This window comes from Odontomachus brunneus, unplaced genomic scaffold, assembly GCF_010583005.1.
Source record: "Odontomachus brunneus isolate Ranch 3 - 2012 unplaced genomic scaffold, Obru_v1 Obru_scaffold_089, whole genome shotgun sequence".
Classification (NCBI taxonomy): Eukaryota; Metazoa; Arthropoda; class Insecta; order Hymenoptera; family Formicidae; genus Odontomachus; species Odontomachus brunneus.
In genome coordinates this window covers 1,248,745-1,262,458 of record NW_022639539.1, presented here as the reverse complement: position 1 = coordinate 1,262,458, position 13,714 = coordinate 1,248,745, and the positions used below count along the sequence as shown (strand labels likewise).

Here is a 13,714-nt window from a genome sequence, read left to right as displayed (position 1 = left end):
ACGATGAATACAGCAATAAGCACAGAGAGTTGAGTAGCTGAACTCTTAGGGTACTTGGATTTTTCCTTAGTGGTGCCCCGCGGTGCGCGGAGTCGCGGTTATATACGATATCGACTGGAGATGGTTTGGTAGGGAAGATGTGGAAATTTGGGGGATTCTAGGTTGTTGGATTCGTCAGAGAAAATGGTATGGGGGACTGTTGTATCTAGTAGTAAGTAAGTAGACAGTGTTAAGGAAATCTTCTTGGCTGGGGTTGTGGGTGGAGAAAATCATACATTTCAAAAGAGAAGGTTATTGGAGGATTTTTAAGGTGGTGAGGGAATCAGCAGATGAGGCGGAACCGGATAACGTAAGTTAGAGAATGTAACGGACATAATTTTTGTTATCCAGCGGTTCCTTTTGATCCCAAGGATAAGGTCCGGCGAAGTTTACTTCGCGGATTAAGGAGTTTTAGTGCTGTATTTCCCAGGGTTATTTCGGAATTTTAGTCGGAATTTTTATTGAGGAAAGACGAAAAACGGTCTTACGATTCGGAATTGTTTGTTGTTTCCCGACAGAGGAGGCAAAGATAGAGTGCATGACTCATGTCTGCACAGGACGTAACAGAGTAATACACCTCAAAATAACTTAACTAGACACATTTTTGTTAACTTATTGCGTAAAATAACATAACCTTAATTTGTTTTACAATGTGTATTATTCTGCATTTTTTATTCAAGCAGTATTATTTTCAAATAAATATTGTATATAAATGTAACAAATATTGCATATAAATATATGCAAATAAATATAACATTTTGCTGCTGTATTATTTTTCAGAAGTATAAGTCTCAGAATCAATAAAAGCGTGAAAGAATAATTGGGTATGTGACAAAAACGAATAAAAACTCAAAATTTTACAAAAAACCTGAAATTCGCCATTTTGGATTTTTTTTGTTATATCGTGGTACATTGTAATTTAATTTCATTTAAATCATATTTTAATACTACAGATTATGCAAATGCAAGTGGGTGATAAATAATCTGAAACAAGCGATAAAAACAAAAATTTTGTTATAAAAGCTGCCACACTGAATGCGCCATAATGAATTTTTTAATCTGCATAGCTCCATATTTTAGCTAATGACATTATGTCATCAGATCCAGACAACTAACATGATAGGATCATGCCGAAAAGTGAGATACAAGCAAATAATATTCTATTTTTCTTTCAATTTTTTGGTATTTCAACCGCGATATTGAAAAAATGGTGTGTGATAGCAAAAAATGGATGGTAAATATTGTTGAAAACGGACCACCTTCCGAGGATGATGACTTTCACATATGTTTTCAAGGTTATTATCCTGAGTAACATTCAAAAGGTTTTAGCCGACACTTGTTGTTCATTAATAAATTATTAACAAAAAAAGTTGTATAAAATGAATGTAATTTTTGGACACCGTATATACAAAACATCGAATTTGTAGGCTAGGAAGGTGCGTGCCCTTAGCACACACACACACACACTGTTCGCCAGCCTGCACGCTCGCTCGCCCGCCCGGGCTTGTTTTCTTATTGTATTAGAATGATCTAGGTTACATTCCAATTTCCTTTTTTGAGGAAAATTTTTTTACTCAATACCTATAATTTACGTTACATATATTATAGAGTATCGAGTAAAATGGGAGCGGTGCACGGTGCATTTGGACACAGCCAATCACAGCACCGTGTGATTAGAGACATTTGTAGGGTCCCTTGGAATAGCGACTTGTGATTGGACTGTGTCCAATTGCTCCGTGTCCAACTGATATACACCCGAGTAAAATTTCCTCAAAAAGGGCGTTTTGGAACGCAACCCTAACAATCATCCATGTAATTTTGCGACACTACATAAATTAATGTGTGATACAAATTACATTTTATTTATAAAACCTCAAATATAATAGGAACGTACGCACCCAACGCGAGCCCGCCCGGGCGGGCGGGCGAGCGTGCGGGCTGGTGAGTGTGTGCGTGTGTCCAAAAATTACATTCATTTTATGCAAATTCTTTTGTTAATAACTTTTTAACGAACAACGGCTAAAACTTTCAGAAGGTCACTCAGGACGATAATCTCTATAACATATATCAAGGTCATTAGAGCCTCCCCTAAACTGGAGTTTTACCATAATTTTTTTGTTAATAACTTTTTGAAAACAATGAGCGACGGTTAAAACTTTTTGAATGTTACTCAGGATAATAACATATATGATGGTCATCGTCCTCGGAAGGTGGTCCGTTTTTGTCAATAATTACCAACGTTTTCTGTCAAAATTATTGTAATGAAAAAAAGACAAAATTTAGATCATTTTGGGGCGAAACGGGTTAAATATAGTTAGATATTGTTTGGAAAAGTTTAATTGTATGCAATTACGTTTACAAGTTTTTTTGTATTTGAAATATATAAATATAAAAATAGTATTTTGTATTTCAAATAAACGATTTAAAAGTATTTTGTATTTTGTAATTCAAATAGTAAGATCACATTATTTTGTATTTTGTATTTCAAAACCTTTAATGATGTATTTTGCCCAGCCCTATATACAAGGTATATCACACCATCGGTGCCACTTCTTTTATTCGGCAACCGAGTGTCATACGGAGATGAATTAAAAAATTGTTAGAGGAAACCTTACCCATAGAATTAATTGGTGCTACTATGATTTTCCGGAAAAAATTGAAAGTGATCGAAATCGAAGAAAACTTCAAAATTTTAAATAGGAATATATATTGAATGTGATATCACTCAATAGATTTCTTTAAAACAAACAACTTTTATTAGAAACATTTTTTGTTATTTCAACTATTAACCGAGAAAAATTAAAAAAACAAAAATTTCAAATACGTCAACACGTGTTTTAATCCTTTTATTAGTCATTTTTCAGATTAAATGTTCAAACTGTCTTCCATTTGTGGAGCCGAACAAATAAAATTGTTTATAAACAACGCCCAACTACAAAGAAATATGAAGGAACGTATTTAAGCAGCTTGTCGATCTCTGTCTACTGAAAAGATATTATGAATATTAGACAACATCCGCCATCGAGTACTAGTTTGTTTAAATGTTAAGGAAAGACAATTGCTAGAATACATTCCTTCATATCTTTTTTTGTAGCTGGGCGCTGTTTATAAACAATTTATTTTATTCGCTCTCACAAATGGAAGACAATTTGAACATTTCATCTGAAAAAACAAGGGCTAATAAAAGGATTGAAACACGTATTAACGTATTTGAAATTTTTGTTTTTTAATTTTTTCTGGTTACTAATTGAAATAACAAAAAATGTTTCTAATGAAAGTTATTTATTTTGAAGAGGTCTATTGAGTGATATCACATTCGATATATGTTCCTATTTAAAATTTTGAAGTTTCCTTCAGTTTCGGCTATTTCCAATTTTTTCCGAAAAATCGTAGTAGTACTAATTAATTTTATGGGTAAGGTTTCCTGTACAAATTTTTTGCTTATCTCTGTATGACACTTGCTTGTCGAATAAAAGAGGTGGCACGGGTGATCTGATACACTTTGTATAATGCCAATGAAAAGCAGTGATTCGAGCTCGCGCACGCAAGAGCTTTTCTCCTTCCACTACGCACATGGATCGTTTTGTCTATTCATGTGATGACAATCGTCACATGGATAGGCAGAACGCTCTATATGCATAAGTGAAGGGAGAAAAATGCTTGTTTGCGCGATCTTGAGATCGCATCATTGATGAGAAAACGGGAATTCGGGAAACGGGAATCGAGAGTTATATGTTGATATAAAGTACGACAGATAGAAATGTAATACGTAACTCGCGAATGAAAAGCAATTGTTGTATGGATACGATTATATATACGTTTCTCTTTGATTACTTTACATCTATCATGTTCAATGTAGCCCTAGTACAAAAATGGATGATACTCTAAAAAACTTACCTTTTAAAGAAAGATAAAAAAGCGCCGAATTTTTGCGCTCTATACAAAAAACAAATGCAAAACAATCCGTACAAAAAATTATATTAAATAATTCGTACAATAATCTGTAGTTTTCTACTACAAAATTAATGTTATCAGGAAACTCTTCACGGAAGACAATATTTTTGTACTGGTGATAACATAACAAGTGGTGTTAAAATGCCAAGCATAAATATAGCAAGTGTTGTAAATTTATTAATCGCAACGTTTAATATTGCAAATTTTACTATCTCACCTGTTAATCATCATGATGCCATTTCCGATTTAATAAAAAATGCTATAAATGATAATGTTGAGATTAAATACAACTGGAAACTTCATTTTGACAATTCACGGAACCGCACGATGTTTAATTTGTGGACGTGTATGATATATTAAAAAACTTACGTTCTAAAAAAAGTGCCGAGTTTTTGCGCTCCGTACAAAGAACTAATGCAAAGTAATCCGTACAAAAAATTATATTAAATTATTCATACAACAATCTGTAGTTTTCTACTTTAAAATTAATGATATTAGGATTTTTGCGCGTAAAGTAATAAAAAAGAAAAAGAAAATTATTTAAATACACAAAAAAAAACTTAGCGCGTCCGGGTTGCAATAACAACTTCAATGTTACTTACAAATATTCTATATATTTGTATCTAGAAGGTATATTTTTTAGGATATCATACACGTTCACAAATTGAACATCATGTAGTTCCGATGAATCACGTCAAAATCAAGTTCCCAGTTGTGTTCAATCTCAATATTATCATTTATGGCATTTTTTATTAAATCGGAAATGGCATCATGAAGTTCAACTTCATGATGATTAATAAGTGAGACAGCAAAATTTGCAATATTAAACGTTGCGATTAATAAATTTACAATATTTGCTATATTACGCTTGACATTTTAACACCACTTGTTATGTTATCACCAGCACAAAAATATTGTCTTCTGTGAGGAGTTAATTAAACTCACCTTTTCGATTTATTTTATATATAACATTTAAATTAGAAACTCAAAATCAAAATTTTATTTAACTTGAATTGAATAATAATTATTCAAGTAACGTCAGACTATGAATGAAGTGCAGAAACGTACGGCTTTTATATTAAAAGGAAGATAACATTTTGATAAATATTATAGCGTGATGTTTAACAAAGATCAAATTACTGATATTAAAATAAAAAATAATTTACGCAAAATGTTGAGCGATAAATAAATAATATGACTAGACATGTGTGTGGGTGTGCGTACGTACGCGTAATATGTTTTTATTTTCGTTATCGTGTATTGCAAGACCTTACGAAGAATAGAGAAAAGAGATAAGTTGTTATAAAACAACAAGAGAATAAGATTAGTATAGGTAACGTGCGTCTTTATTTTATTTCTCAAGAATTACTTCCCGCAACATAACTTTATCATATATGATTGAATATGGCGTAACATAAACTTTAATAAAATTTGAAAATTTTTTAAAAATATTAAAAAACAATAAGTGGTGGGAGTGTTATAAAAAATATTACCATTTTTTAAAAATTCAGATGCGCCATTGTAAAGTACATTCGCAGCCATAAAAATTTATTCAAACATTTTTTTTATATTTCTTTTCGTTTCGATTATATTCGCTTCAAAATGTAAAAACCAATTTTTTATAGGGAGTTGTTCTCATCCCTAAAACCGTTTTTAGTACAAAAAATCGTTCCGTTATTAGGGCTTACTAGTCTATAATTATGTAAAGTTTAAGATTTTTTTAAATTTTTGCGTTGCCGACGATTCCTTGTTAGTATCAGTTGAAGAAATAGCGCATAGGTCAAGGTGGTAGATTAGGAACCTGGAGGTGTCTGAAGTCTCGAGTTTGCATCCGACAAGTACTGAGTAAATTTTCAGATGCGAGAATAGTGAAAAACCAAATAAAAGAGCTAAATTTCATTTAAAACCAACATAGATTGACTAGTTGTAATCGTTTCTGCAAGATATATATATTTTTTAATCAGTGTCATACGTCATTTTATGTAAAAAATGTCGTCATTAAGACGTAGTACATATGACGTCTCTGGTCTGTGACTTAAAACCGTCAAAAAGACGTCATTATTTGGTTAACTTGAAGGATAAATGACGTAAAATCATGTCATTATCACGGCTGTCTGCTACCTGAGATGTTTTTCGAATGTAGAATTGCAACGTCTTATAGACATTACACACAAGGCATCTACAAGATATTGCAATTTAGCGGACATTAGACATTTCTAAAACGTTTCTTCAACGTTAAATTTATATTTTGCAATGTTGATACAACATTTTAATGTTGAAATTAAACGTTTATAAAATATAGATTCAACGTTTCTGTATGTGTTATATCCTAATATTTTTCAGTACAAACTATGGAATATCTTATTAACTATTAGATTAAACTATTATGTTATTTGTTCAACAACATTACTTTAATATTTTTATACGTTGAGTATCGAAAAAATCGATTGGTACTCTTAATCTTTGCATACTAGTGTTTCAATAAATACTGTTTCTGCAAAATCCAATCTTTACATGGAAAACTATCAACAGTTGTAAAAAAACTTTTTGACACTGAATGCGGCCAATATTAAATCAATATTTAACAATATTAAATTGCAACGTCTATAAGACATTGCAATTCAACGGACATTAGATGTTTCTACAATGTCTTTTCAACGTTGAATCTACATTTCAAAATGTTGATGTAACGCAACGTTTCTGAAATGTTGATGCAACGTTTACGTGCTGTATGGGTAAATATCTATTACATAATCTTACAAAATTAATATTTTTTTTATTACGTTTTTAACAAATATATATCAATTATTTGTCATCATTATCATGTTTTTCTATAGTATTATAATAGTGTTTATGAAAAATTAATTATATTATAAGACATTGGTATTTTTATGATTGAATTTTTATTTTCAAAATTTTTACATAAATATACCTATAAATGTTTTATAATATAATTTAATGTTCAAAATATTATAATACCAACATTTATATAACTTCAAAATCAAACGTATAATTAATGTCCATAAAAGGTTTAAAAAAAGTTCTGATATTATATCTTTTAGATGTTTTAAAATACATTAATAGATCGGAATTATGATATTCTACTGAACGCCAATGGGATGTCATTTCGCTTTAAATAGGATGTTTCATTGGACGTCCATGGTTCGATGAATAACGTTTCAGATATGTTTGTTACGTGACAGTTCCGCTCGCGACGGTTGAACGGGCCGCTCACGCACGTAGCAACAAATCCCGCGCGTATCTAATTGTAGCGAGACAGGTCAAGAACCAGAAGAGTTCCTTTATTCTGACTCATGACCTAAGTCTTGGGTCTTCCTTTTCGAATCAGAGAACTGAATCTCTTTATCGCGGGACGGACCGCGAGCGTGAGGTGATATCGAGGGGAAGGAAGATGTAATTAGGGAAGATAATCAAACATTATAACGCGATTTCAAATGAGATATTAGTTTATACTAGCTCTTACGCATTTGGTACAAAATTGAAAATCAGTTTTACAATGCGGATTGGCGGATTTATTACAAAGCGGTATATAGATTTTAAAACGCGGATGTATACGCGAGAGAGTATATGTGTATGTATGTAGACATTTCCGTGTACAAGAATATGTGTGGGAGTGGGTACTATAATTAGTCGTCCGGATATATGGAGAGTAAAGACGAGAATAATATGGGGGAGAAGGTAGAGATGGTGGGAAGATGACAGGGCTATGTAGAGGTGGCAGAAGATGAGTGGGAAAGGTGGGTAAATTGTCCGTATTGAGATACAGGGCCAAAGCATTCCGTACCGTTCTTTGCAGGGTTTCCCGCACAGGAAGATATGATACGCGGGACAATAGACTTAGTGCGTCGAGCGCGATGTTCAAATCGCTACACTAGTGGGATGGTTAGCGACCCACTAGAATAAGGGAAGCAACGTATAAGTCTCAATGGACAGGAATCATGAAATGACTCCCCGAAATTATTAAACTTATTAAACGCAGCAGGAATAACAAAGCAGAAATGAAGAAGAAAAGAAGGAGAAAAAAGGAAAAATTGTAAAATTTACTTTCGGTGATGGATTTGTACTTAAATGCAGGAGGTGGGTAGCCGCTGGCTCCGGTTGGTACGCTGTGGCTTCCAGGTGAGACTCCGAGAGACTCTCTTGGTTCGATGTGGTTTCATTGACTCGATCGGCGTAAATATGTAAAGCGCGAGGAAAATTCATACAAAGATTCGTGAAGAAAAATAGAAAAATTGCGCGGGTAAGAGAAAAATATAACTCAAAAGTAAAGCAAGTGCCCGAATTGGTGCCAGAAGTCCAAGAAGAAACCTTGAAGTGTTCCAGGAAGTAGCGAAGTAATACGCGAAGAAATAAGTAGTAAGTGCTTTGAGAAGTGCGAGTTGAAGTGAAGGTAAAAAGATAAAAGTAAGCTCGCGGCGCGGAGTCACGGTTTTCAGTTGGGGGTGATTTGGGTAGGAAAATGTGAATTTTCGGGGATACTAAGTGTTGGATTCATTAGAAGTGATAGGTGTGGGGTAAGTTTATAGTCAGTAATAGTTGAGGGATTAGGATTAGGAAAATTTCCTTGGTTGGGGTTACGGGTGGAGAAAAATCGCGTGTTTTTAAGAGGTGATAATTGGAGGAACTTCAAAGTAGCGAGAGAATCTTTGGATAGGGCTGTAGAGGATAATGCAAGTCAGAAAAATGAGTCAGCGAGAAGCGTGGGACAACTGGTATTTTGTGTTTGAGATTTGGCGACTTCCTTTGATTTTCTAGATAAAGTGCGACGGAATGTGTCTTAAGGATTAGGAGGATTTCGGTTACGTATTTCCCAGGGTTATATCTGGGATTATTGTGGAAAATTTTTATTGTGGAAAACGGAAAACCGTTTATGATTTTGGGCTGTTTGTCGAATGCATTCCGGAAGAAGAAAAGACAAGGTGTATGCTTTACGTCTGTGCAGAACGTAAAACGTCCATTGGACTTGATTTTGCTCTCTGGGCATATTCAGGAAAGAACGAGGATGTTCTCAGGACGTCTTTAGGATATCCTCAAGACAAATTCAGGACAGCACAAAGACATCGTCTGGAGAGCCATAGGACGTCGAGTACAGATATCGACAGCGTCCTAAGAACATTTTTGTAGAATAATTTCAGAGTTGTTGCGAAATATTGTTATATATATTTCGCACAAAAAGTAAAGGATCACCCAAAAATCTAAAAAATTTTTGTAATTTTTAAGCTGCTGTAACTTTGCGAAAAATAATCGGATTTTAATTTCTCTAAAAGAATTTTAAAGTTTGTTTTTTTAAGTTTCAAACTTTTTTTTAGAAAATTTTTATCATCCCCTACCACTCTGTTAGACATTTTAGAAGAAAGACAAAAAATGATCCTTTCATTTTTGTACTGAGGATATCTTGCGGACGTCTTTGTGCTGTTTAGAGATGCTCTGTAGACCCTGCGATCGTGTCTTTTGATTACAAATATTACAAACACGAGGATTCTTTCCTTATTTTAACTAAAATATGGCGAATGTCTTTGCCTATTTCGCAGGTTTCCGCGAGAGATCTCCACTAGAACTCCTGTAAACCCTTAAAAAGATTACGATAAAAATGTATCCTCTGAGATGACAGTTATGTTTATATTTGGTTAGAAGGGCTAAAAAGGATTGTGTGTGTATTTGTGTTTGTAGGGAAGAAGATTGTGTATGTGTGGGGTGAGGGAAAATTATTAGAACTCCCTGAAGTCTTTATTTTACATGTTTTAACATTTCTGTACAATAGAGAAGCTGAACTAATTAAAATTTTCATTACTTAAATTATTGCATTTGAAAGTTTGGAGGAGCTCTATTAATCCAATCTAATTAAACCCCTCTTCTCCTCCAGACTCTCATATATTGTACAATAGAGAAGCTGAACTAATTAAAATTTTCATTGCTTAAATTATTGCATTTGAAAATTTGAAGGAGCTCTATTAATCCAATCTAATTAAATCCCTCTTTTCCTCCACTCTCATATATACAATCCTGATCTCCATAACATAGACACACAACCTTCTTTTTTTCTCTTCTCTTCCAATACAAACACGCTTTCAGTCTCACTGGACGCATTTTTACGATAGTTTTTTAAATTTGACTTTATGTAACCAATCTCTCCTACATGTATATATACAGGTACAAACATTAAACTCTAACAAAATACATCCAAAAAATTTACACAGATGTATTTTATGGTAGCTCCATAAAAATCAACTAAATTTTTATAAATATATCATGTTCTCGAAATACTATAAATTCAAGGTGATCTCGAAATACTATAAATTTTTTATTAATTTTATCGTATTTAGAATATCGATACCGAAATTTATAGTATATAAAAAAATACAATTTTTCTGGCACCTTTTTGAGCAAAAATTAACTCCTATTTAACATCTTCCTTTCAATAAATTTTTGCTGTTCTGCAACTTATTCAAAATTTATCAAAATTTGTGAGGGACTTCCAATGGTTCGTTATTAATATATTAACTTTATTTATTTTCGCAGGTTATGATTTACCATGGGAAGAAAAAAATACAATTTATCCTAACAACATGGCAACGCCATTAGAAATTATAATTGAAGCAAGTAACGGTGCATCTGATTATGGTAACAAATTTGGAGAACCAGTTATTTCCGGCTTTGCGCGGACTTATGGAGCGATTGATAACGCCGGTATAAGACGAGAATATATCAAACCCATAATGTTTAGTGGAGGATTAGGCACTGTGGATGGGAATCTTGCTATTAAGGTAAGTTTGTAAAAGTTTGTCTAAATATAGGTTGTCTGACAATGAATGATACAATACTCGTGTACAGTTACTACGTATTAATAGGAAAGTTCTCGATTATTTTATATACAACCATAAAAATTATCGTAATATTAATTAAAGAATGTGTGCGTGCGTGATGCAGTGGGATAAGCTAATGCAGTGTAAAGCAGCCTGAAGAAACAAGTTTTGTGATTGTTTTTTAAATGCGTAAATTAATTCAGTACTTTCATTTTAATTAATCATAAATTCAAATATCTTTCTGCCGTTTAATAGGTTTTGAAGTGTTAAGGGGATGCTGTACGCGATTGCGAACTTCGAAAAAGTCGACAATGTAGTACGCGTCGGTTTAGGACATACGCTAGATGGCAGTGTATGTTCGACACGGTTCCATCACTGATAGAATTTCGATTGTAGGCACGCAGCGCAGAGTTGCCAGATCTAAGATGCAGCGTTCTTCTCTCTGCGTTTACGCAGGCAGAGACGCTTTGTCTATTTGTATGACGATCCTCGTCACATGGATTCGTACACTGAATCTGTATGAACCATAGAAAAAGAATAACGTAAACAATCGAGAGCCACGTATATGTACGCCTAACGCTTTAGTTCATTGATATAAGAATAGATCGAACATAAGACTCGAGATCTGAAGACGTAAAACAGTACATGTAACATATTTTGGCCGATTTTCGATTGAGATTATAATAAAAAGCGGTAGCAACAGTAACGCATTTACGCAGTTACATTCTTTACATAACAATAATGAATAATTTCATAACTTTTAGGTAAAATTTTCCGTTTCTTTGCACATATAGAATACATGTGTATAGAATAGTATAGAATAGTCAAAAAGAAATCTTAAAAAAGTCTTCACAATTTTGTGAAAAAATTACGAAATTATAAAGATTCGTTACTTTTATGTAACCATTACAGTAACGAGTTATTTTTTCAATGGATAACGAGTAATGATAATAAATTACTTTTATCAATGAATAACGAGAAACAGTAACGTATTACTCGTTACTCCAGCTCGCGCTATTTCTCCTTATCTCATCGCCCCGTGCGGAACCTACAATCTACTTGAGACTCATTGCGCGTGAGACGATGAGGTAAGGGGAAATAGGACGTGCCGGAGCAAGTAAAAAACTGGCTGATATGTGCAATGCGTGCCGAACTCCGACATAAATAGAGACGGAGACTACATCTCCGTCTTTCTTTTATCGCGCGATTCAGAAAGAGAAAGAGATACTGTTTTCACCTTCTATCTCTTTTATATAATTTTTTTTCTTGTTTGTACCTCAGATTTGTTGTTCAAATATTGGAAACGCTCAGTCTATTCTTGTTATGTCTATGCTTCCGCTCTAAGTGCGAAGTGCACGTGGTTCTCAAATGTATCCGTTATCACCAGGTTTAAAAAATAAAACCTGTAATGTTGTGTCGTGCCTCGTGTTGCCGGGACGCGAAAGAGTTCGGAATCGGTGATGCGGACGCGGCAGGGTGTGTGGCGGTGGGTAGGAATGTAGTAAAGTTTGTAGCCGCTACTTGTATTTAATATATAAAAAGGCTTTATTTATAACTGTATTTAGGCGTATTTAATTATTACTCCCGAGTTCTTATAGTAATGTGCAAACCGCGTGTCGGTTACGTATGTCGCGGGCGAGAGACCGAGGTGTTAAGTCTCTGGCGGATAGTCTTCTCCGCTCTTTTATAATATTGTGTAGTCTTGTCGGAAGGGGTGCCTGGCGACAAGGAGATTACCATATTTGGTAATTATTTGGTGTGGTTCGGCTCGAAGTCCGAAATGCAGAATGTGCAAGATGATGCTTAGCGCAGCAGTTGCACATCCGCTTCCTCGTTGTAGCGCAGTCGAAACGGTTCCTCCTGAAGCGTTCCGACGGCGCTAATACTGTTCGCGATTATAACAGTCGTTACCGTTTTTTTTTCATTTACGATTTGGTAACGTTACTTTTTAATTAAAAACGGTTGTAACAGTAACGCATTTACGCAGTTATATTTTTTTTATAACAATAACGAATAATTTCGTAAGTTTTACAAGAAACTTACCGTTTCTTTGCACATGTAGAATATATGTCTATAAATCAATCAGAAAGAAATTCTAAAAAATTCTTAATAATTTGTGAAAAAATTACGAAATTATATAGATTCGTTAATTTTAAGTAACCATTACGGTAACGAGTTATGCTTTGAATGGGTAACGAGTGAGGGTAACGCATTATTTTTCACAAGTAACTTTTTCAACCCTGCTTATCACATTTACTCCTGTTAATGTGGGGCTGCATATTTATTCTGCCATTATTGGCCAGATGTACATATTCCATTGGTGCAATGCATTTTGCATTTGTTGTCAATAATCTTATCAATATTTCATGTCAGAGCGCGTTCCTTGACACAACTTATTACAAAATTAAACTTTTAATTATTGAAAAAATCAATGGACATGACACTAGATGCTTCTGTTAGTAGATGTTATTAAAAGTAAACAGATTTTATGTATGTTTTATTGTTGCTACTTTTAATCTTATTAAATGTTGTATATATGTGAGAGCAAATTTTTCTGATATTACTTATTATTACAAAAACTATATTACATTAAGATGCATGTGGTCTTTAATATAATGACATGCAAACAGACCACACACGTATAAGTGTATCTGCTTTGAATATTCATATACATAATGCATGTGTCAAACCGAATTTCTCTAACATTATTTATTCACAAAAAATCACATAGCACCATGCAAGATTTCTGTAGCATAATTCAATATGAGTAATACGTAGCTTACATATGCTATAATACATTCTCTGCTTTTTATATTATTATATAAAAAGCATGTATTTATATATATTCAAGCACACACACACACACACACACACACACACACACACACACACACACA

General features: G+C 33.6%; 1 protein-coding gene across 1 annotated transcript in view; it reads left to right on the top strand.

Moving 5' to 3' along the window:
• Positions 1-13,714, top strand: part of LOC116848085 (phosphoribosylformylglycinamidine synthase) — a 297,437-nt gene that overhangs the window by 161,023 nt on the left and 122,700 nt on the right. Inside the window, exon 6 of the mRNA XM_032823851.1 lies at positions 10,534-10,778. Coding sequence (XP_032679742.1) covers positions 10,534-10,778 — 245 coding nt within the window. The remainder of the gene's footprint in view (positions 1-10,533; positions 10,779-13,714) is intronic.